Source organism: Peromyscus maniculatus, chromosome 8 (genome assembly GCF_049852395.1).
Source record: "Peromyscus maniculatus bairdii isolate BWxNUB_F1_BW_parent chromosome 8, HU_Pman_BW_mat_3.1, whole genome shotgun sequence".
In the NCBI taxonomy this organism is placed as follows: domain Eukaryota; kingdom Metazoa; phylum Chordata; class Mammalia; order Rodentia; family Cricetidae; genus Peromyscus; species Peromyscus maniculatus.
The window spans coordinates 44,086,201-44,110,058 of record NC_134859.1 but is presented as its reverse complement, the minus strand read 5'-3'; the positions used below and the strand labels follow the sequence as shown (position 1 = coordinate 44,110,058).

Genomic DNA, 23,858 nt, shown 5'->3' with positions numbered 1-23,858 from the left:
CTGAGGGCTCAAGGACAAGAGCTGAGTTTAACCTCAGGCTGGAGAAAATAGTCTCCAATATGAAAAGAATGAGCCTAGAAAGGCTTCCTCTCTCACCAAAGAAAACTTCTGTTTTTAAAGTTTTAGGAAAAACCCTAAACCAAGTTTTTTATCTTGCTTAAACCTCACCTACATGTAAGTTAATTTGGGACTAGAGAAAACAAAAACAGACTGGTTAAAAGAACCAATGACGCTGGGTGGTGGTGGTGCACGCCTTTAATCCCAGCATTGGGAAGGCAGAGGCAGGTGGATCTCTTGAGTTTGAGGCCAGCCTGGTCTATGGAGTGAGTTCCAGGATGGCCAGGGATACACAGAGAAACCCTGTCTTGAACCCCAACCTCCCCACCAAAAAGAACCAATGTTGAAACTCTTTGGCTTTCTCAATACTTTTCCCTAAGACAAACCTGTCTCCTCGGAGTCTTGAGCTAATGGCCCTTGCTGGAAGGTGGGAGGGCTCGTGGATAGCAGGAACGATACTACCAGTGGGAACAACAGGCTGGAATCCTTGAGCTGTTACCATTGTATAAAAGTCAACACAGCACCCCTAACACTGACCTCAACATGCCAACCTTACCACCTTCTACGGGAGAGACAGGCATTTAATTAATTGATTAATTAATTAATGTTTTGGTTTTTTCTTTTTATTTATTTATTTATTTTGGTTTTTCAAGACAGGGTTTCTCTGTGTAGCTTTGCGCCTTTCCTGGAACTCACTTGGTAGCCCAGGCTGGCCTCGAACTCACAGAGATCCGCCTGGCTCTGCCTCCCGAGTGCTGGGATTAAAGGCGTGCGCCACCACGGCCCGGCTGGCTCTTTGTTTTGTAAAGACAAAAACAACAACAAAAAACAGGTCATGTTTAGCCCCCGTGTATAAAGTTGCCGGGTCCTTAGGAACAAAATACTTTCTCAGATTCTACCTGTGCAGTACTGATCAGTTCCACGCAGAACAGCACAATGGGGATCTGCTCTCTCTGCAGGCATCTCCCCCAGGCAGCCTTGCTACTAACTGGATGGGTGAGGTCTTGCACAAGAGCAAACTGCTCGCCAGAGTCAGTGGGTACCTGCCATCTCCCTGCAACTTGTTTCCAAGAGAAGAGACATGAACTTGGTGCCGTGCAAATCACCAAGTATGCATGCTGGCTTGTGCCCTCCTGTCAAGCTGGGCAGGCTCAGCTCTGTGAAGAGGTTAGCGTGCCAACTTCCAGAACAGTTAGTTACTGAGATCTCATGTGGACTATGTGTACGTATGTGTGTGTTGGAGAAGGATGAATGAAGATATTACACAGAGGTGTGCTATGGAGGTGTGAGCAGTGCATGCAGAGCCGCCTGGGCGGGTAGTGGGCAGAGTGGGAAGTGGTTTACCTACATGACAGGGGACTTGGAAGCGGGCGCGACTCAGTTATCCCATGAGACCTGCTCAATTACGGACTGTCAGAGGAAAGAGCAAAAATAAGACACACACACAATCAGTTCTAAATGCAGCATGCTGGCCAGGCCCTCTCCGCCCATCCTCCCAGAGACACGCCCATCTGAGAGCACACTGAGGACTGCTGACTTCCTCTCTCCAAGGTTGGCGGTGTCAGTGAGGTAACAGGGACGTGCAGAGGACAGACATACAGCGGAGCTGATGAGAGGTCAGATCTACCCCACAGATGAGGCGTATATCTGAATTCCTCCATGTCTTGCTTCTTGCAACCCTGACCTCTAGATGGTTCTGATGACATGGAACATAGACATGGACATGGAACTTGAAGCCACTAGATTCATCCCAACAGAGTAACTACACAGGTGGGCTAGTGCCTGTACTGGGCTTGATTTCTCCAGCATCCTCAAGCCCCACCTCAGCGATAAGCTGGACTTCACTCACCTTAGACCTGATGTTTCTGAGTTGCCGGGAAACACAGGATCTGTCTTTTTTCAGGAAGTCAGGATTGCTTTTGGATTTCATTATGTCTGAAGGAACAAAAAGGCTCATTACTTTTGCTTTCCAGGGGTGACTCTCCGCACCCTGTACCCTGTGTGTGGACTGCTGTCCGGGGTGACTCTCTGCACCCTGTACCCTGTGTGTGGACTGCTGTCCGGGGTGACTCCCCGCACCCTGTACCCTGTGTGTGGACTGCTGTCCGGGGTGACTCTCCCCACCCTGTACCCTGTGTGTGGACTGCTGTCCGGGGTGACTCTCCGCACCCTGTACTCTGTGTGTGGACTGCTGTCCAGGGTGACTCTCCGCACTCTGTATGTACACCATGTGTGGACTGCTGTCCGGGGTGACTCTCCGCACTCTGTATGTACACCATGTGTGGACTGCTGTCCGGGGTGACTCTCTGCACTCTGTATGTACACCATGTGTGGACTGCTGTCCGGGGTGACTCTCCGCACTCTGTATGTACACCATGTGTGGACTGCTGTCCGGGGTGACTCTCCGCACTCTGTATGTACACCATGTGTGGACTGCTGTCCGGGGTGACTCTCCGCACCCTGTACACCGTGTGTGGACTGCTGCTTGTGGAGCCTGTCTGCACACGCAGTTCCCTCGCACACTTTTCAGAGATTAGTTAACATGGCAGCTCAAGAGTTACCTCCCTCTAATGCCTTGGCTTCTTGGTTTCCTACCCAGGTGACAGTGGTAATCACCCTTTTCCAGTCAGTGAGATTTGAAATTGTTCTGCTGCTGCCTGTGCCTCCCAGCAGAGTGGATGTTTGTGTCCCACACGCACTGCAGAGGCTGTCTGAAGGCACACGCGAAGGCTGTCATCGTCACTGTTCCTGTACGCTGGTGTAGGAAAGCTGAGCTACAGGATACCACAGGACTTGAACAGATCTTCAGTTTGTGGGTTTTTTATAAAGAAGGGTCACCATGAAGGCAAGATGAAATCATGAATTATCAGAAAGTGTCCAAGAGAATACGGCTCTGCAGCCTCTTTTCTGTCTGTCCTCCACAGTGCCTGGCTATTTTCAGCCAGCAGATAAAGGCCAGTTCCACTGTTCTCGAGAGGGGAGTAGGTTCCCTCTATTCTGCTTGCCTAGGCCCTCAAAGGTTTTATGGTAAAACATAACTAGCAAGAACTTCCCCTACTTGCTGGAGTTTCTCAGAAGACAGACTATAAGACCCCTTGTTCCTATGGGAGGAGCTCTGTAAAGCAGCTGCAGGACTTGGGAGGAGCGGGTTCTCAGGGCAACCTGTGCATGTGGGGCCCCTCAAGGAGATATGAATTTCTGGGCTTCGATCCAAGTGCCCAAAAACCCTTTACAAGGAGCACCCAGATGCTCACCATATCCTGACACGGCAGTGCCCTCAGGAGATTTCTCGCCCAGGGCCTCTGTGGCCGCTTTCAGCTGTTCTTTCAACCTGCTGATGTCACAGTCGGCTTTGGCCTTCGCAATGCTGAGCTCTGTGTAGATGTCCTTGTACTTGTCACTAGCGTACTTCTTATCCTGGGGGCAAAAGGACAGGGGTCAGACTCACTTTGAACTCTAGCCTTTCCTTGGGGCTATCGTGCTGGGAGAACTAACTGTGCCTTGGAAATGACCCTCCCTCTCCCTCTCCCAGAGCCAAAGGCTGGACACTAAAGAAAACGTGCAGTGAGCAGAGGGGGCAGTGAGCAGAGCCAGCTCAGGCAGCCTGCTGTGGTCCTGCCTGCCCGCCTGCCCGCCCAGTCATTTCCTTGTGGGTGTCAGTCAGGAAAAGTCTCTGGTTTTTACATTTTTGAAGTGACCTGATCATACCAAGGATTACATCACTTCTTTCTGACTCCAGGCATCCCCTTGAGATCAGTCCAGTGGACCCCTCAACGGTAGACCAAGCCTCACTTCACCCCCACGGCATTCTCCTGTGTGTCACTATTCCTACCCTGCACACAGAAACACAGGGACAACCACCACCACTAGGCCAGGAGGCATATGCTCGCAGGCTGGTGTTTCAAGGGAGACTGACTTTGGGACCATCCCAGCATTCACTCTACCCTGCCCTGCCTCCAAACACGTGGCCCTTACCCGCAAGGCTGTCTGGAGTTCATCCTTGAGGGAGCTGATCTCCTGCTTCAGGTACTGTATTTCTGACTCTTTGACCCGCAACAAGACCTATAAGGAGAGAGAAAACAGGACTGACTCTCAGGACCAGGGATCCTGTAGTCTGTGCAGACAGGGGTAGTCTGTGCAGACAGGGGTAGTCTGTGCAGACAGGGGTAGGCTGGCAGACAGGGGTAGTCTGTGCAGACAGGGGTAGTCTGTGCAGACAGGGGTAGGCTGGCAGACAGGGGTAGGCTGGCAGACAGGGGTAGTCTGTGCAGACAGGGGTAGGCTGGCAGACAGGGGTAGGCTGGCAGACAGGGGTAGGCTGGCAGACAGGGGTAGGCTGGCAGACAGGGGTAGGCTGGCAGACAGCTGCTTCACAGTGGGGAGGAGGAGAGAGCCCACCCTTACTGACACCCAACAGAAAACATGATTTAAACACTGCTCAATGCTTCTACAGAAATGGGAAGGGGAAAATCCTGGGGCCGCAGGCGTGAGGACTACCTTGAGGTCCCACTACTGACTTGTTTGCCCCCTGAAGGTGGAACTGCTAAGGCCTAGACATATTATTTCTGTGAGAACGTCTGCCAATCCTACCCAGCTCCTCCTGCTCACCTGCCAGTATGGTACAGTCTGAACCACCTATAAAGGAAAATCTTAACCTACTGAGGGCCTTCTTGAGGATGTCCTACACCAGTGGTTCTCCACTTTCTAATGCTGCGACCCCTTAATGCAGTTCCTCATGCTGTGGTGAGCCCCAACCATAACATCATTTTGTTGCTACTTCATAACTGTAATTTTGCTGTTATGAATCATAATGCAAACATATGATATGCAGATATCTGCTATGCGACCCCCAAAGGTGTGAGACCCACAGGATGAGAACCACTGCCCCCCACACATTAGAGCCTTCCTTTCTCCCTCCCTCTTTCAACAGGGGTTTTTTTGTTTTTTGCTTTTCTTCCCAGACTGCTCTGGAATCCTCTCGCTTCAGCCTTCTAAGTAGTTGGCATTACAGGTATTTGCCACTGCAGAATGAGCCGTTCTGAATTGCTGTGAGAAGTTAACTCAGGATACAATCTGAGAGCAGCAGCATTCTTATAGCCCTGCAATAGGGCACTTGATGAAGCCCGTTTGTGGGCAGGGAAAGGGAAGGTGGGACTCAGGATCCTCATGGCATCTACAGGGGCCCTGCTCCTGCCCATGGAGCTCAGACTGCCTGTCAGCTATCGGCTATCCTTGGATGGCTTTGGACCTTCCCACAGCTTTCACATATGTTAGCTTCAAGCTTTCTTTTTTGTGGTGGTTGTTGCAGACCCAGAGATGAACCCAGAGTTTTGCACATGCTAAGCCAGAGTTCTACTACTGAATTCTACCTCTTTGGCCCTATCTTCAAATCTGGTCCCTCAGTGACTCTGAGGAGCTCTTGTGTGACTCAGGAGCACTGACCAAGGCAGTGCCTCACTTCTCACAGTACCTCTAGTTCGTAGGCATCCTTGCCCTGCGTGAGTGGCAACACAGTGGACTCCCCACCACCATCTCCAGTCAGTAGTGTTCTCAACCGTGTGATCTCCGCAGCCAGGCGATTATTCAGCTCCTGGGGGACAACAATACAACAGTGACCGCCCCCATACACAGTTGCTGGGACACCAGAGAAGGTCATTTCTCACCAGTAGTGTGTAGAGGCCTAAGAACGGAGGCCACAAGCCTTGTGCATATACAGCACTGTGTTTAAAGTAGACATTTAAGGCTTTTACCACATAAAAGCTGTTCATATGGGCTATGTGAGGCTTGTGAAGACTTAGGTTCCAGGACCCTGATTAGGCACCAAATTCTGTGGATGCTCAAGTCCCCTTACAAAATGGCATATAGTATCTACATACACCTTCCCATACACATTAGATTATCTCCAGATAATTTAATTACATCCAATACCCAATACCATGTAATGCTCAAGTATCCAGTTGTACTGTATTATTTAGGGAGTAGTGATAAGAAAAAAGTTAGTACATGCCCAGTACAAATGCCTTTTTTTCTCCCCCCCTCCTAAAATTTTTCTATTTGTAGTCCGTCGAACCTACTGACTCAGAACTCACAGGAGCAGAGGGCCAACTGTATTCTTGAACTAAGATTCCATGGACCTTAAAACCCTTCTGAGTCGGGACGTGGTGGCGCACGCCTTTAATCTTAGCACTCAGGAGGCAGAGGCAGGTGGATCTCGGTGAGTTCGAGGCCAGCCTGGTCTACAGAGTGAGTTCCAGGACAACCAGAGTTGTTACACAAAGAAACCCTGTCTTGAAAAACAAACAAACCAAACCAAAACAAAAAAACCCCTAACCTTCTGCTGTGGGCAGTGTTCTCATGTCTCACTTGACCTCCTAAAGGCTATTCTGTTCTGTCCCTCCATTTTCTCAGGCCTGCTTTCTGGCGGATAAGTGCTTTTCTTCAAGCCACTGCAGTGGTTCAGTGACTCCCAAGTAGTTCCACCCACAGTCCAGTACGGTTTGAGGGCCAGAGAGTGAGCATGACAGAGCTCGAGGCAGGCAAAACAGGGTGTGGCAGAAGAGCTTATATTGAACTCAGTATCACAACTCAATCATTTGGGCCAGCTGGGATTCTAGTGAACCCCAATTTCCTGAGGAACACTGAATTCTGAGAGCACGACTTATAAAGATAAACATGACAGGGTAAGCCCAGCTACCAGAGGACAGAAGACCCCAACCCTGACATGGACCTGAGCTACTCCAATTAGAGGACCAGAGATTTAGAGACGTGACCAGACTCTTCAGTCTCTGCAAAGACAGATGTGGCTGTTCCTTGGTTAGGCAGCCTCTATGAAGGTGAGGCTTGGCTTCTCTTGGCCTTACCTGGTTGTGGGCATTGAGTTCCTGGTTCTCACGCTGGCACTGCCGCAGGGCCTGCCGCTCGGCCTCCAGCGCCTGGGCCAGATGTGCATTCTCCAGGCACTTCTGGGAGTACTGCTCCGAAAGGACCTCCAGCTCCCTCTGCACTGACTGTAGCTCCTCCCTGCAGAGAGGGAATGCTCAGCCCTGCCCCACTATAGGACTGGGCAGCTGGGCACTGACAGTACAGTGTCTGCTCACAGAATGTCAGGGACACTTTGCAGAAATGACTCTGTCTTTCCGGGGCCATCCATAGCTGGCATACTCTGGTGACGGAACTGGGAGGCAGAGCCAATCACTGTGACACAGAGCTCTGTCTCTGAGAGATCTCAGAGGTAGGAAGTGCCCACTTGGTTGTTCTATCACTTCAAAATGCAGACATCAGCACCAGGAACCTGCCTTGGAGGTACTGTTCTCAGCACCCCATGTCCAGAAGGGTCAAATTCAAGAGAGCAAGGAGCTTCCAGGTGAGCCTCCAGTCCATCAAGCATGACCACTAGACTTCCTGAGTTGTTGCTTTAGACCCTGGCATAGTCCAGAGACCCCAGCAAAGTCTAATCAATGGATGCCTCCTGTTACTAACTGGAGGGTCCCGAGCAGTGACTCCTACCAAAGGAAAATTCACCAGGTGCTGTCTCCTGTGCAGCCAGCATGTGTGAGCTTTGAGAACACTTAACTGTACCACGTTTGCCACAACAGCTGTGCTGTACCAGGCACAAAGTACCAGCCAGACCCTGGCTCCTTGTAAGGTGCTGACAGAGTAGTAGCAGTGGAGGCAAACTGGGGGATGGTGTCTGCAGTCAATCCTAACAAGCAGAAGGCGTTTTGTTTTGTTTTAGAATAGAGTCTCCATACATAGCCCAGACTGGCTTCGGATTGTGGCAATCTTCCAGCCTTAGTGCTGGGATTACAAATGTATGTTACCATGCCTAGCTTAAGCTATGGTTTTTAAACGTCATTTTTTGCATCTGTTTCTTTGCATCTTAGAAATCAATCTTAATTAACTCTGAGGTTGTGCCCTGGAGAGCAAGGTAGTGTGGGCTGTCTTACAACCATGGTCTCCTCACTTCCCCAAGACCGAGCTCAAAGCGGTCTTAGGTGTGGGAAAGGAGCCCTCTCCCACAGGGCTAGGACTCACAGGTACTGCCGCCGCAGGGCTTCGATGTCCGAATTGATGCTGCTGATCTGAGACCGTTGACTCTTCTCTAACTCCCGTTCCATCTCCTCCCGGTGAGCGTTCTTCATGGCTTCAATGGCTAGAGGAAAGACACAGCCCCTCAGCACCAAAATCTAGGGCTACAGCTGGCAGTGGCTCTTTCTACTACCACATTATCCCTCCACAAGGCCAAGGGCAGGTCAACTGCGGTGTCTGCCCCCTGCTGACACCAACTCCAGCAGCAGTAGGACTCCACAGCGGCTGGCCTATCATAATCCAGCTCTCTGGGACCAAAAAATGGCTGAGAGAATTCACAAACTAATTTCTACTGGAAGGCCAATAGGTGTGTTATATGTGATATTAAAAAGACTCCACAATGATCAGACAAATGTCAATGTTATATTCATCCATGGGTTTTTAAAACAAAAATGTCTGAGAGCTGGTTTACTTTCTTCCCTGAAGCTAAAATAAGCCACCATACCATTATATGATATTTTGTTTGTGTTCTGACAAATAAAGCTTGTCTGGAGATCAGAGGGCAGAGCTAGCCACTGGTTAATCATAGAGGCCAGGCAGTGGTGACACACAGCTTTAATCCTAATACTCAGGAGGAAGAAACAGGAAGATCAGGAGCTTAAGGCCACCCTGGGCTACATGAGATTGATCCAGGCTAAAAGAAACAGAGCTGGGCAGTGGCTCGCACCCTTGATCCCAGCACTTGGGATCTCATGCCTTTGATGCCGTACTTAGGAGGCCCATTCAGTCTGAGGATTGAAGAGATAGGATAGCCCCATCTGGTCTGAGATTTCATTGAGCTAAGAAGTTACTGGTTGCTGCTCTGCTTCTCTGCTCTTTCAGCTTTCACCCTGATATCTATCTGATTCTGGGTTTTTATTGTCAAGACTAGGATCACACTTGACCATGCTGTCGTTAATCATGTCAAGAGAATGCAACAGGAGACTGTGAGACACACTTGCTGGGGCCATGTCACAGCACACTCGTGCTCTGGTGAAGAGGACTCCAAGTGACTGACACTTGCTGGGGCCCAGCCCTGCAGTGTCACAGACGGCTGGAACATTGGCTCTCAGTTTGGAGGCTCTCAAAAGGCTTCTCAAGTTAGTCCTTGCCTCACTTTTACTCTTCAAATAGCTCTCTCCAAAATGAAACCCAAGGTCCAGTACCTGCTGGACATGCATGAGGCCACGTTCAGTCTCCAGCAATACAGTAACAGGGTCGGGTGGTACATGTCTGTTACTCTAGCACTGAGGAGGTGGAGGAAGGAGAATGAGTTCAAGGTTATCCTCACTTACACAGGGAGTTAAAGGATGGCCTAGGACAGAGACACTGCCCGCCTCTACCCACCACCATCTATAAGGAGGAAACTTCAATCTCAGGGAAAAACAAGTAAGGCCAATCCTCTTCTGAAATGCAGGTTCAGGCCAAGACATGGGACCCCCGTGCTCACGGACTTAGGCCCACCTGAGATGGTGGCAGCCGTCTCCTCAGCCAGGAGGCGGTCCTTTTCCTCCCGCAGCTTCTCCAGCTCCCGCTGGTGTTGCCTCTGTAGGTCTTCAATCTTCTTCTGGTGTGTCTCTTCCATGGCGGCAAAACCTCGCTCACACGTCGCCTGTGGAATGCAAGAGGGCTTATTGGTTTCTCTTTGCCTCCAAGTGGCTATCCTGCTTGGTCCAGGAAGTGATATGGTCTCAAGATATGGCTGGTGCTTCTCGTATCAGTACCAAGTCTGTGGTCTGGGATTGCATGTCATCACAACCAAATGCCCATGTACTGCTTTTATTGGCTGGAGCAGCAGACACACTGGGTGTTGTCGCGAACAGGGACGATTCAGGCAAATGTGCTAGTGGGGAGAGTGAGGTCCATCCTGAAACAAAGGTAGCCTGACCAGAGCCCAGCACATCCTCTGTGGGCTGGGGTACACAGGACCCATTTTTGGGAGCTGGGGAGCTTTAGCTGTTTACTAAACCTCAAAGGTGTCCACACAGGAGCCAGAGCAGAAGCTAACATCTTTTCCTGCCAGCCTACGCCTTCTCCCTTCCTCTCTTTTAAAGGAGAACCAAGGCATGCTACCCGCTGAGAACCGTACCACCTTACCAAGCAGACCAGACACAACACGTGAGTCCTAAGGAGAGTCCCCATTCCCCACAGCCCAGAGCCCAGCTGCTCTCCCCAACCAAGCAGTAATGCATGCTCTGTGTTCCACCTACAGCTCACAGCTACTTTGAATGTGGGTCATTCTGCCTAAACCTGTGATAGCCACTTCTGGGAAGAACAGGCTTTCTGATAAACCAAACCAGACAAACCAGAAGAACATGGCTCTAACTCTGTCCCTACCTCATCGTTTTGCTAATGGAATCAATACAGAATACCAAGTGTCCAATCATCATGCTTTGACATTTTTTACCTAGCCTCACCGTCACTGTGGGGCCTTTCCAAGAACCTCTATTCAGCAACTTTAAACTGCGCTCACATCCTGGAGCTGACTGCAGTGTGTGCTGTACTAGTTACCTTCTCTACCCAGCCTAGAGATAATCTTACTCAGCCTGTTTACTCTGCCGCAGTTAACTAAGACTTACCACAGGGTGTTCACTTAGGAACTTTCCACTTGTGGCAGTCTGTCAGTGCTCAGAATAGTTTGGATTTTGGCTCATTTCAGATTCTGAGTTCCATATAATGGATGCTCATCCTATAGGCAGTCTTTTCCATCTTATTTGGATTTGAGCATTTTAGAATACATGAAGATAGGGTCTGAAATTCCTACAACAGAAACACTGAGGTGCCTTTAACAACTAGGCTGCTTCTTTGTTAATCGTATTATGTTTGAAGATTGTTACTCTATAAACCAATTAAAGATTTTGAGTGTATATGTGCAGGGAAGCCACAGTTGATACTTGACATCGTCTTTCCTTGATCGCTTCCACCTTACACAGACCCTCTCATCTGCTGACTGAGCCAGCTAGCCCAGCTAGCTTTCCTCGGGATGCTTTGTCTCCATCTGCTGTGTGCTAGAATTACAAGGGGGCCACACCATACCATGCTTACCCAGCATTTACATGAGGATCTAAACTCCTGTTCTCATGCTTGCTGGCAAGCACTTTAAACATTGAGTCACTCCCCAGCTCCAAATTTTAATTAATTAATTTATTTACTTATTCATTCATTCATTTGGTTTTTCGAGACAGGGTTCTCTGTGTAGTTTTGGTGCCTGTCCTGGATCTTGCTCTGTAGACCAGGTTGACCTCGAACTCAGAGATCCGCCTGGCTCTGCCTCCTGAGTGCTGAGATTAAAGGCTTACACCACCACCCACCCAGCACAAATTTTAATTTTTAAATCATCCCTAGAATCAAACAAGTTCCTTACTGACTAAGATGCAGGCTCATGGCTGGTGGTGGTGAGGCAGTAGAAACAGTCCAGTCTCCCTTATCTGGGCAGAGATCCATAGAGAGAAACTGTTCCCAGCTGGGCTCTCTTTAGACAGTCTGGTCAAACACATTGCATGTGTCCAGCTGTGCCACAAGTTCCATAGAGGGCTTGAAGTTCTTGGGCACATACAAACGCTCAAGCCCGATGCTTTCTCCTAACCTGTTATCTTTTGTTTCTAAGGCATTTTCCCACTAGGTAACCCGAGCCCAGCATAACCATTCTGACATCCTGATAACTGACTATGATGCTGCCAGGCCTGGACCCCTCTATCCTAGGCTGTGGAGATGCCTGTAGATGCAAAGAGGAGCAGGCAATGGTGGTCCAGGCTCCCTGTAGGATCACTGAATACACATTTGAAAATTTCTCACAGTGCTTAATGGTTTTAAAGGTCTGGATGAAACCAGGAAAAGAAGGTGCCTCGCCAAGCTCTCCTGTGCACTTGGTCGGTAGCTATGAGTCCACCCAGAGGCAAGGGCAAAGCACCAGCCTGAACGGAGGATGGAGGAAAAGGGTGCTGGGAACCAGTCACCGGCGCCCTGCTGTGCTGCAGCCGTGGCACTATGGCAGGAACGCTGGCCTGCAACAAGACCTGGTGCAGGTACCCTGGGAGCCTACACCTTGGGGAAGAAGATGAAGATCCAGCTATCAGGCCACTTCTGGAATCTAAGAGATGGTTAGGACCCTCCACGAATATGCCCAGGCAGCCACATACAGTGCCATCTAAGATAAAACAGGGGGAGCCACAGAAGCACGACAGGTAGCCTGGGAGACAAGAGTGTGAGGAAGCCCTTCTCAGACACAGTGCCCGACCACTGCCAACTCTTCCTTGGGAAGGTAGGCTAGGGAAGAACGCTTACTGCTTTGCAAATATTCCTGCGTTCTAAAGTCCCAACCTTGCTCTCTGAGAAGAGTCAGGTGGTGACTGCCCTTCAGAGATGTGAGACAATCCTTGGACTAATGCTTCAACTTTGAAGCCAGAAGGGATTCTGTGAGGGTAAGAAGGTGAAGGGTATGGAGAGTGCCCTGGAGGTGTGGCCAGGCAAGGAAGACCCTCTTCTACTTTCCTTGCTGGCTTCCCCTCTGGGTCGTGAGTAGATGCCAGGAGAATGTTACTCACTTATGCCTGTACAGCAGTTGAGAGTTAAGAACTACCTCCTACCCCCACTCTAAGACCTTAGCTGCCCACAATGCCCCTTTCTTGCATCACCAAAGCGAATTATCTCTGAAAAATAAATGGTGCTAAAGACCTTGAGGCTCTCAAAGTCCCGCTGGTACTTCTCCCGCAGGGTGGCCACATCACCCTCCAGCTCTTTGTGGCCCAGCTCCTCTCGCATGACATCCATTTGGGCCTCCAGTTCCTGGATACGTTCTCGCAGCCCTGTCATGGATTCGGCCTCATCCTTGGCTGTTGGCACAGCTCTGGGCTCAGATGGCCTCGGGGCCAGTGGGGAGTCTGGGAGTGAGGGTTGGCAGAGGCTGAGGGCTCCCCGCAGGCTCCATATATAGTGTTCCTGCAAGGCCCTCAGCTCCTCCTGATGGACAGCCTGCAGCTCCCGGACCTTCAGCTGGAACCTGTCCTCCAGCATCTTCATTTGCTGCACATGCTGCTGTTCCATGGCCTGTCTGTCTTTGACGGAAGCGTCTAGCTGGCTGAGAACCCGGCTACGCTCAGCCTGCAGTGTATTCTCGGTGTGGCTCAGCTGCTCCACCATGCACCTGATCTCCTCCTCATACCTGCCCTGCAGGGCAAACATGCTTTCACTATGTTTACTTTCTGCTTCTTGTAGACATCTCTGCTGATGGTCCATCTGGCTCACCTTGGCCTTGAGCTCAGTGTTTTCCTTCTCAATGAGGGTGATCACCTTCTGGTACTCACTCTTCTGCTTGTGGAGAAGTTCTTCATACTCCTCCTTCAGGGCCCCAACCGCTTGTGCACGCTTCTGGCAAGAGCCCCCCGTGGCCTCCTGACAGGCCTTCTTATAAAATCGCAGTTCCTTTTCATACTCCAGTCGAATTCTGCATGCTGCATAGCACACTTGAGCCTGAATAATTGCATCTTGAACCAGTAATGAAGAATACTGACCAAGGCCCTCTAGACAAGCATCATATGAGAGATGCTGGGACATCTGCAGAAGCCTCTGGCAACCCCCAAGTCGCTCTGTGGGAGGCAGGCCTGGTAAGGCAGCTGAAATCTCCTCAAGGATGCTAGCCTTTTCCCTTAGCTGCTGAGCCAGCTCATCCTGAATGGCAGCAAGGACTTCAGGGCTCTGATGGAAAGCCTGCAAAGGCTCTTGGGAGCCATCAGTGCCTGGCCTCAGTACCTCTCCTAAGGGGCTCTGGTCCCAGGATGTCTGTACCTGGTCCTCCCTGCCAGTTGGATGCCTGAGAGTTTCTAAGATCTGCTGTATTACTCTTTCAAAGTCTGGGGTTTGGTAGGCTCTCAAGATCTCTCCCAGCATGCACTTGTGCTGCTGCAGGGCTGCTTGGGTCCCCTGTAGGGTCTCCTGTATGCTCTGTAGCCTGTGGTGGAACATTTCTCTTAATGACTGTGTGGCGTAGCTGAGCTCTGCACGAATCCACGTGGCATCAGCCAGACTCTGGGGAATATGCTGCTGCCTGTCTCCAGATGTGCAGGCTGCTGCTTCTCCCAGTGTCCCTAGGCGCTTGCTCAGGGATTCGACCTGGCTCCAGAACTCACCATTCACCAGCACCTTCTTGGCCCAGATCTGCACCGGAGCCCCGGCAGAGAGGGCAGCACTTTCTTCCTTCAGTGGCCACTCCCCTGACTGAGTAAGCTCACAGAGAACGCCATACACATCTGAAGTGGTATTCTTCAGAGAGTCAGCTATTTGGTTGATAAGTGAGGCCTCCAGGACTATCTGAGCAGAAAGCAACTTCCTATGTTCCTGCTCATTCAATATGGGCTGGCAGGGCTGCTGCACAGGGGGTGCCAGGCTACTTTCCATGGAGGGCCCCTTCTCTTGCTCAGTCTGTGTCCTGCTGTCTGCTGGGGATGCCCACGGCTGAAGGGCCTTTATAGCACTCACAAGCATACTCTCTATGTTAGCCAGGGAGGCTGCACATGCATCCTGTCCCTCCTCCTGGTCAGCAAATGGCAGAGACCTCAGCTTTTTCCAGCAGTTTTCTAAGCATGATAGGGCTTGGCTATTTTTGGCTTGGAAGTCTTCCAGCTCCCCAGGGTGATGTTCAATGTTTGTGGCCTTCTCCTGTCTCTCCTGCTCTAGCTGAGAGGCCAGTGCACTAGCCTGCAGCAGGCTGGCACGGAGTTGCTCCCGCAGCTGGGCCTCAGTGCCAGCCCACTGCTGGTGCAATGCCAGCAATGCTTCCTGACTCTGGCCCTGCTGGCTCTCCAGTCTCACGGTCACGTCTTTGAGCTTCTCCTCTGTGACAAAGAGCTTTGTCTCCAGGGAGTGGATTATAGAGATATATGTTTCAGCATCTGCCGCTGCAGGGAGTGTACTAGGGGTAGCTTCTGAGGACACACTGTCTTCTGAGGGTGACTGGTCCTGGCTGGTGTCTGATGACGTGCTGCTAGTCCAGGCCTTTGCACACCCCTCCGGGTGTATGTATCTTTGGCACTGGATCGTGGAGAACCGGATTCTTGGCCTTTTTACAGGTGCTCCCTGGTCAGACTTAGAGGTGCTTTGCAGATGCCCCTCCCTGTCAGGCACATCCATAGACTTTGGGGGTACCATGTTCTCCTCTCTGCTGGGGCTACCACTACTACACTCCTCCCCTAGGCCAGCACCTGGGTCTTCATCCTCTGGCTGTGAGTGGGGAAAGCCTGGAAATACTCTGGTGACTGAACCTAGGGGAAAAATGCCACTGTCCTCCTCTGTTTGCTCTGCTGTACTCGGAGGCTCTTTGGCATCCTTTGGAGAATCACTTACAAATCTCCTTAGACACTCTTCCTTTTCCTGCAACTTAATTTCTGTTTCCTCTAAGCTGCTGCCCAAGGCAATCATTTTAACCAAAGCCTCATTGAGGTCTTGGTCTTTCTTTTCTAGAACTCGCTCATGTGCTTCCTTAATGTGCTTTAGCTCCTCTTCCTTTTCTCTCAGCAGAGTGCGCACACTCTGCAGCTGGACAGAGACTCTGTGGTGTGAGTGCTCTAGGTTCTGGTAGTCGGCTTCTCTTCCCCTCAGCTTCTCTTGGAGCTCAGCCACGTCCCCATCAGATGTGGCCACACGCTCCATGAGCTCTTGAAACTGCTGCTTGATGAGATCCCGTTCATCGTGGAGGCTCTGGACATGCTGGGCTAACTGGCGGATGCTAGCCTCCCGGGCTTCCAGTTCTTCCTCTAGCAGGTGCACCTGCTCACTGCCTTTGCATGATTCACTCAGTTTCTCTTTCTGGAGGGCCTCCACCTGCTGCACATGGCCTTGTAGCTGGTCCTCATAGGCACTGGCCTTGTCCTCTACCTCCTTCAGGTTCTGCAACAGTGCCTGCTTCTCCTGCTCACAGCTCTCTAGCAACAATGTATAGTTCCTCTTCAACTTCTTCTCCATCAGCTGCTGGGCCTGCTCACTGGTACCTAGCTGCTGGCTGAGCTCAGCAATGCATTCCTGCAGCCTCTGCACCTCCTTCTGTCGGTCCCGGTGCAATGCCTGCTGTGTTTCTAGGTCCCTCAGTTCCTGGGTCTTCTCCAGCAGCAAGGCTTCTGTACTTTTGAGTTTCTGCTCACTGGCCCTCAGCTGGCCACTCAGCACGGCCTTGCTGTGCTGCCAATCCTCCAGCTGCTCACGAACTTTGCCCTGCTCTAGCTTCAGCTCACCCTTGAGCTTGGCTAAAGCCTGCTCTTTAAGAGCCAGCTCTGCAGCTGCGTTACCAAGTCTTGCTTGCAGGGTCTGAATCTCAGCCTCATGGTGCCGGATTGCATCCTTGGCCTCCCCATAGCTATGTTTCAGGGTCTGAATCTGCTGCGTGATGAGCTCCTGCCGCCGGCACTGAGCTTCCAGCTCACTTTGTAGGTCTTGGTTGACTCTATGGAGCCTCTGCCAGGCACCCGATGGGGAGGTGGCCACTTCAGTCTTAAAAAAACCGATTAAATACTGGTTAGTAACACTCAGGCCACCCTGTTCTGAGTGTCACACCTCTGGCCAGGATCAATCATAGAAAAGCTCCTTGGTGGGTTTGGCTTTAATCCTTTGTACAACTTTTTTTTTCTTCGTTTAAAGAAAAAAAAATCAAATTAATGTGGGTTTTGTTTGTTTTGGTTTGTTTTTTGGTAGGTATAGCTGCTTCCACATAAACAGAACACATGGGAAAAAACATCAAAAAACAGCTCTAACTGAACAGCATCTAGAAGAAATAAATCAAATAAAGCTGAATAATGGAACACACTGAAAAGTATAACGGAGACTGAAGGACAAAGGACACCGCATTTGTTTGGCAAAACAAAGTATGCAGTTCTAGACCACATGTTTAAAGCAGCACAGGGCATAAGGCACAAGAAAGTGACGTCACTTCCTTCCGTGACAGGAAGAGAAGGAAGGCAGGTAACTACTTGAGAGATGTCAGCAAGGTAACATTGGAACATTGCCTTTAGAAAGCGTAGTCAGGCCTCCACCGTGAGGAGAAAACTAATCTCTACCTGCAAGAAGACAGAACAAGGGGAATGCAGATCATGAAGCAAAACGTGGTAACAAAACAAACCTCCGTAAAGCTCAAAATAAGAGTGACACATGCAAAACCCAAAATAAAACACAAAGTTCCCAAACCGAGACACAGAAGAGACAGGGCTCATATGAAGCAGGGACAGCACGGGGAGTCAGGACAGCCCCACTTAGAATCTGCCTGCCCAGGCTCCCTCAGTCTACTGGTGGGGAAGCCACAGATGTGACACTCAGTAAGTTCCAGTTCCACACCACGTTCACCATCCAAAGCATGCAGGCCCCTCCCAGCAGTGAGCACAGCACCCTACCCGAGCTTGCATCTCCTAACCCTCAGTGCCCCAGAAGGCCTCTTGACCCTTCTCACTTTTGACTAAGTATTTCCAAAGCTCAGGGGTAATCATTATTAGAGCCAGCGGGAAGCTGGCCCAGTTGCTGACCAACAGGGCCTTCAGTGTAGATGCACATGACAGTCCATGTTAGACACACAAGTTAGCAATGTGCAAAGCTCCTTGGCAGTGTCTTTACCACCATGTCTGAAGTCAAGTCTTATATGGTGGACCTAACAAAGACTTAAGAAAATGACCCTTAGCCGGGTGGTGGTGGCGCACACCTTCAATCCCAGCACTCGGGAAGCAGAGGCAGTCAGATCTTTGTGAGTTCAAGGCCAGCCTGGTCTACAGAGCGAGATCCAGGACGGGCTCCAAAGCAACACAGAGAAACCCTGTCTCAAAAAACCAAAAAAGAAAGAAAAGAAAATGACCCTTAAATTAGGGATGGCCTGAATGAATAACCTACGGCTTTCTGAGTAGGCTGTGTGAAAGGGAGAGGCCTGCCATGGCCAGTTCTAAGCAAGAAGGTCAGAAGCAGCCAGCAGTGAGTCTGCTGGAAGGGAAGAGGGTGCAGTAATGTGGGGTAGGGAACAGGGGTAGACCAGGGGCACGTGCAGCAGTGTGAGGGGTAGGCACGAAGGTAAGGCAGGCTCTGGTTGAGGTGAGTGGAGGACTCCAGGTCCACTGTCAACTTGGTGACGAAGACTGAGGAGGTCAGTGTAGAAGGGTCTGGGCAGAGACTCTGGGTCTCTGAGAGCTGAAGGCCTTCTGGAGACCACTAGTTCCCAATGACACAGGCAAGAGGCTGCTGCTGTAGGGTGGAGTGTGCTTCTGGGGTCAGTGGCAGAGTCAAGACTAGAACAGAGAACCCTGACACCAATCTAAAACCGCCATCTTCTCCTTGGCCCGTTCTGGGAGCTTCAGTTCAATTCCGCCACCCCATTCCACTAGCCCTAACACTTCCTTGTTGATTCTCTCATCAGCATGACGGTGCCCAGGGCAAGAGTACGTCTCCTTCACGTCCCAGAGCTGGCACGGATGCTAGGAAGCCAGTTATAGGATAACACACGCCACCTATCCTCACACCCAGCTACTGTGAGACTATTTTTTGACATATCCACACCAAGGGGATGTTAGTGATCTGAATGCAGCAAGGTTCTGGGAAGACGCCTTGAGAAGGACACTGGTCTTGGGCTGTCAGCTCAGCACCCAGCTGCTACCACTTTTCCCTCCTTCTGGGTTGGGTTAGGTTGGCTAAGTGGTCATATGTCCTCCAGACACTTAGGTTGGTTGAAAAGGAATGGGTAGGTGGGTATGGTGCAGTCCTAGCTCTGCCACTAACTTGCTGTTGGTCCTAAGAAGGCACTTGGCTTGCTGTCTTGACCAGTTTTTTCAGTATGTGTACAATGGGCCCAATATCACTAATGGTGAATACAATGAGAAATGACATACAGATACACGGTTTTCACAAAAGCACAGTGTCTAGAATGCCCAAAGGAGAGATCACCAAAATGATTTCATGACCAAAAGATAATCCTTAGCTGTAGAGATTTGGGATACCTTTTCCAAAATGAACATCCTAGCAGCAAGGAAAATGTGCAGACTATCACAGCATCAGGAGCCATGGTCCTTGCTGACCACCTTTGCACATTCCTAGCCTGTGGGCCGGAGCAGACCTTTCACACTGAAGCCCCTGGGTGCACTGCTGACTGGGCAGCTGCCCACCCTACCTGCAGCACATAGCCCTCCCGGGCACTCTGCTCTCGGCCCAGGGCCACCCTTAACTGGTCCTGCAAAAGCCGGTTCTGCTCTAGAAGATCCGAGGCCTCTTTCTGGCTCTGCTCCAGCTGTTGGTGAAAATAAACACATACATACACTTCACAAACATGATGACAATAAGGAAAAGCAGCTGACCACAAGTCATCAAAACAATAAGGCTTGTTCATGGGTCTCAGACTCTCACTGGATATGCAGCATATGGCACTGAAGGGTCCAGCTTCACTCAAGCTGGACACATCATCAGCACAACTGTTCCCTTCTGGTGGCTAAGGGACACATTTCCTGTTCTTGCCTCAGGTAAGCCCTGCCTAGCCCCAATAAGCTTTCACACTGGCTCACAGTTGTACTATGCAGGCTGAAATACAGGTGGAAAGTTCATATCTGGGGGGTGGCTGTGCTCCATTGAGAAAAGAAGGCTTCATAGCTTTATCAAAAGGAAGACCGTGTGGGTGGGGTCCATGGCATAGGCATGCAGATCTCACTTCAGGTCGTGCTGTACTTTCTACTGACTACTCCATCTGACCAGGTTTACAGAATAGATTCCACATCAAGTTCCAACATATTCTCAGTAAGACACAGAAACCTATAAACGCTCTACATTCTTGTTTTCAATAGCTTCAAAATCACCATCCACCTTTCCCCAACCTAAGAGCCCCATTGATGCTCTGCTGTACGGGGGCTGCCTTGGTCTGCTGGGCCATGGGAGGCAGATGTTGCTATTCAGTTAAGAACTCAGTATGTGGCCTGCAGGTAGCCTGCATTTCGGTGGCCTAGAATTATGTGAGTTTGAATTACTTTATTTCTTTTTACCTGTATTATTTAATTAATGGGTATAGAAAATGAAAAAGTCAAAGTGTTGGTGCTAGTGATCTACCAGATTCATACATTTAATAAAACAGAAAAAAACAAAAAATAAAAGAGGCAAAGAGAGGCATGCCGAAGTGGTAGATCTTCAATTAGCTCTTATGGAAAGAGTGTAAGAATATGCCGGACGCTTGCTGAGGAAGATGCCCCCAAGAGGACAGAACCAACCCTATGTAAGCTGAGCCCACATCTCAAATACCTCATCTGAGTATTCTGGATTTTAGGATTTATTGTTGTTTTGCCTTTGAAATGATTGTGGAGTAACTGTATATACACAATGGGCAATATGGAGGATGGGGCCCAATTTAAATATGAACTTCAATCATGTCACATCTTTACTTTATACACATGCCTTCTTTTATATATGTGATCTGGACATTTTGCTTTGTTGTGGCAATGCTGGGACTGAACCAAGGGCTCTGTGGACTATGCAAATGCTGTAACCCTGGGGCTACACCCCTAGTCTCCTATGGCATAGTATTTACTCATTTTATACAGAAACAAAATTTCCTGGTGGGGAACTTTCTGCTTGTGTCACACTGACACTAGAAGCCTTTTGGATTTTGGAGCATTTGTGACTTTTCAATTAAGGATACTTACTCATTCTGTAATTCTGGTCATGGAACTCACTAGTGAGATATGAATGTATGTGCAGATGTAATCTGGACACATTCTATGAGAATCATATACTACGAACACAGGTGCTAGCTTACATGGCTCTGTACCACGATGCTAGAATGCCTCCATCTAATCCCTGGCCCACTCCATCTCACCGCAGCCCTGGGCCGCCTCCCCACTCTCCTGAGTACTATATTGAATAATTACGTGCATGCAAGAAGAAAGCAGCCCCACATTACCTCCTTCTCTAGCAGAGACGTGAGCTCATGAGTGGAGAGCCGTTCACTTCTGTCCTCCAAGGACAGGTGCAGAGGGGCAATAGGCACCTGTTTCTCCTCCCTCAGAGGGGTAGTCTCCACTTGGTGCCAGCGCTGCTCGATTTCCACATGGACATTCTGCGTCTTGAGGTCAGGGGGTCCCAGCAGACCCGGGCTCCGGTCTATGTCCATACGCAGGGCTGTGTCCTCCATACCTGGCCCATCAACGGTGTCCAGCATCCCAAAGCGTTTGCGGCGCTCTTCTCGCCGTCGAGCTCGTTCCCGCTCCAGCTCCCCTGGCTCGGCTTCAGGACGCCCAGGTTCACCAGCATCAGAGGACCCCACAGTGTTGGCCCTTTCCTGAGCCCGGGCCTGCTGGATGGGGCGGAATTCAGCCCAGTCGAACGTCTTGGAGCGGCCCTCCCGCCTCCGCTCTCGCGCACGGCTCTTCTTCTGCTCAGGATCTGGCTCTCCTGGCTCAGTTTCTTGCTTTTCATTTGGCCTTGGGCAGGTCTCAAAAGAAGATGTGCTTTTATTCTTTTCCTCAGGCAATGAGCTGTGGGGCAGTGAGGAAGCACAGGACCTGTCAGGGAGCCTGGACATTTCAGCAGGTCACAAGGCCAGCCCACACCTGTTCTGATCCCTAAAGTGGCTTCTAAGTGGAGAGGGAAGAATGCTCCACCTGTGCTAGGTTCTCCCTTGGAGAACTCAAACCTAGCTGATGGGTCGGGGAAGGGAAAGAGCGTCAGCTGCTCCTGAGACTTCAGTTCTCATCCTGTAAAAAGGAGTGTCACGTGGCCACATCATGGACTCCTGTAAGTCCCATAGGAGAGAAGGGTCCAGACACTTGGTGAGGCTGGTTATGAAGCAACCCTCCACTACGCAGTGACAGAACTAGCTCTCTTCAGAGGGCTCAGGGATTTCTATGAACAGGAGACACCATCATCTCTATTTAAAATCTCACTCCAGCTGCAGGCATGACAGATCAGTCAGAGCGAGGCTGAGACTATCTGTGGGTCAAGGGGACAAGTGACTCAGGCAGCCATAGGCCCACACTACCAGGAGAAGGTAGCGTAGTACCCACCTCTTTGAGGAAGGAGGTAACTAGGGGCACAGCCATACAGATCAAGCTTGCTAGTGCCTCAACCTACCCAGTGATAACAAGAAAGAAGCTGGTTAGCTTGAAGATAACTGCCTTTTCCCAATCGTCTCCAAGGAAGATTTCTGGGAAAGCCTCCACTCCAGCAGGAGATGGGGTCAGGACATCACCACTGGCGACATGGCAAGAGGCTCAGTGGATTTACTGACAGCATAAGTCCCAGCGATTGCTAGATGGCCCTGGTCTTGTCCAAGCCTTAACAGAACTGAAGTGAGCTGGTGACAGGAGGGACCAAGGGGGAAGAGCCAGGGAACACTTGCATTTATACTAGGATCAACAAGGAGCTTGCCAAAGGGACATCAAACAAAAGAGAAGTGATTCTCATTACCCTTGGGTCACTTGTCCTGGAAGCAAACTAAGAATCAAAGTGCTTGGGCCAGTGAGATGGCTCAGTGTGTAGGGTACTTGCCAAGAAATCCAGCCCAGGTCCTGAGTTCTCCCTGGAACCCACATGGTGGAAGGAGAGAACCAACTCCTACAAATGACCTCCACATGTACACAACAGCAAACGTGTGTACACACAAAACAAGCAAGTGAAGTTGTCCTCTGACCTCTACAGGTGTGCTGTAACAAATTCCCACCCCCCCTCCCTCTCTCTCATGCACACATACACACTAATAAATACAAATATCTAAACAAAAATCAAATGCTTTAGAGCAGTAGGATCAGTAAGGGTCCAGTTTAAGATCAAACAAACACACAAATAAAAATGAGCTGGAAGGGGCTGAATCGGTGGCACAGTGGTTAAGAGCACATGCTGCTCTTGCAGAGGCCCTGGCTTTCCAGCACCCACATGGCGGCTCACAATCATCCATTAGAAATGAGTTGCAGCATGGCACATGCCTGTAATTTAGCACTTAGGAGGCTGAGGCAGGATGACTGAGTGGGAGGCCATCCTGGGCTATATAGCAAGCTCTTCACACAGGGAAAAACAAACAACCCAGAGTTGAGCTTTTAGAATCATGAGAAAATTGGTGAAGTGTCAGGTCTACATGAGGAGTTAAAACTGATACTTGGGAACAGGGACCATCCCCAAACCCAGAAGTCTTGTAGTACTGTGAGACATCCTCACCACAGACAACATGACAGAAAGGAGAAGAGAAGCAGGCCAAGACTTGCTGCTGATACTGCTGTCCTTCTAATACCTTCTGGTGGTCTTGTAGTTATAAATCATGTTTCCTCAACATGAGCCAAACAGAACAACATAGGCTAAAAGCAATGGGTGTGGAGTCCTGAAGACACAGTAAACTGTAATGTAGATTCTAACCAAAGAGAGAAGCACCAGGTCTCTACGTTCATGCCCTGGGCCTCAGTCCTTCCATGGACCATAGCATAAACACGCACATATGAGCATTCTTGGAGTCTGTCCTGGACACCCCAACACTGATCTCCTCCAGCCATGATCCATCCCATGACCCTCCATCTGCACATGGGCAGGGCAGCTCAAGTGCCTTTTACATTTTGCTTCAGGGCCTTGTACTACAGGCTCTTCTCCTGACTGGAGGAGCCATGGAGGTAGGGGGTGGGGCACTGCTTTTTTTCCAACAGTTCTTTTAAAAAAAAAAATTTTTTTTTGAGACAGGTTCTCTGTGTGGCTGTCCTGGAACTCTCTTTGTAAAACAGGCTGGCCTCAAACTCACAGAGACATACCTGCTTCTGTCTCCT

At 50.1% G+C, this 23,858-nt stretch overlaps 1 protein-coding gene across 9 annotated transcripts in view; it reads right to left on the bottom strand.

Moving 5' to 3' along the window:
• Positions 1 to 23,858, bottom strand: part of Mprip (myosin phosphatase Rho interacting protein) — a 117,270-nt gene that overhangs the window by 7,456 nt on the left and 85,956 nt on the right. For 4 of the 9 annotated variants that reach the window (XM_042284110.2, XM_015992479.3, XM_076542473.1 and 1 more), the window contains 10 exons: positions 21,017 to 21,590; positions 19,247 to 19,363; positions 12,799 to 16,602; positions 9,589 to 9,736; positions 8,092 to 8,209; positions 6,918 to 7,077; positions 5,528 to 5,647; positions 4,033 to 4,119; positions 3,312 to 3,474; positions 1,907 to 1,992 (listed from right to left, as the gene is read on the bottom strand). In XM_042284110.2, coding sequence (XP_042140044.1) covers positions 1,907 to 1,992; positions 3,312 to 3,474; positions 4,033 to 4,119; positions 5,528 to 5,647; positions 6,918 to 7,077; positions 8,092 to 8,209; positions 9,589 to 9,736; positions 12,799 to 16,602; positions 19,247 to 19,363; positions 21,017 to 21,590 — 5,377 coding nt within the window. Of the gene's footprint in view, positions 1 to 1,401; positions 1,468 to 1,906; positions 1,993 to 3,311; positions 3,475 to 4,032; positions 4,120 to 5,527; positions 5,648 to 6,917; positions 7,078 to 8,091; positions 8,210 to 9,588; positions 9,737 to 12,798; positions 16,603 to 19,246; positions 19,364 to 21,016; positions 21,591 to 23,858 lie in introns of all 9 variants that reach the window. The other 5 variants (XM_015992482.3, XM_015992480.3, XM_006973628.4 and 2 more) reach the window with 5 other exon arrangements.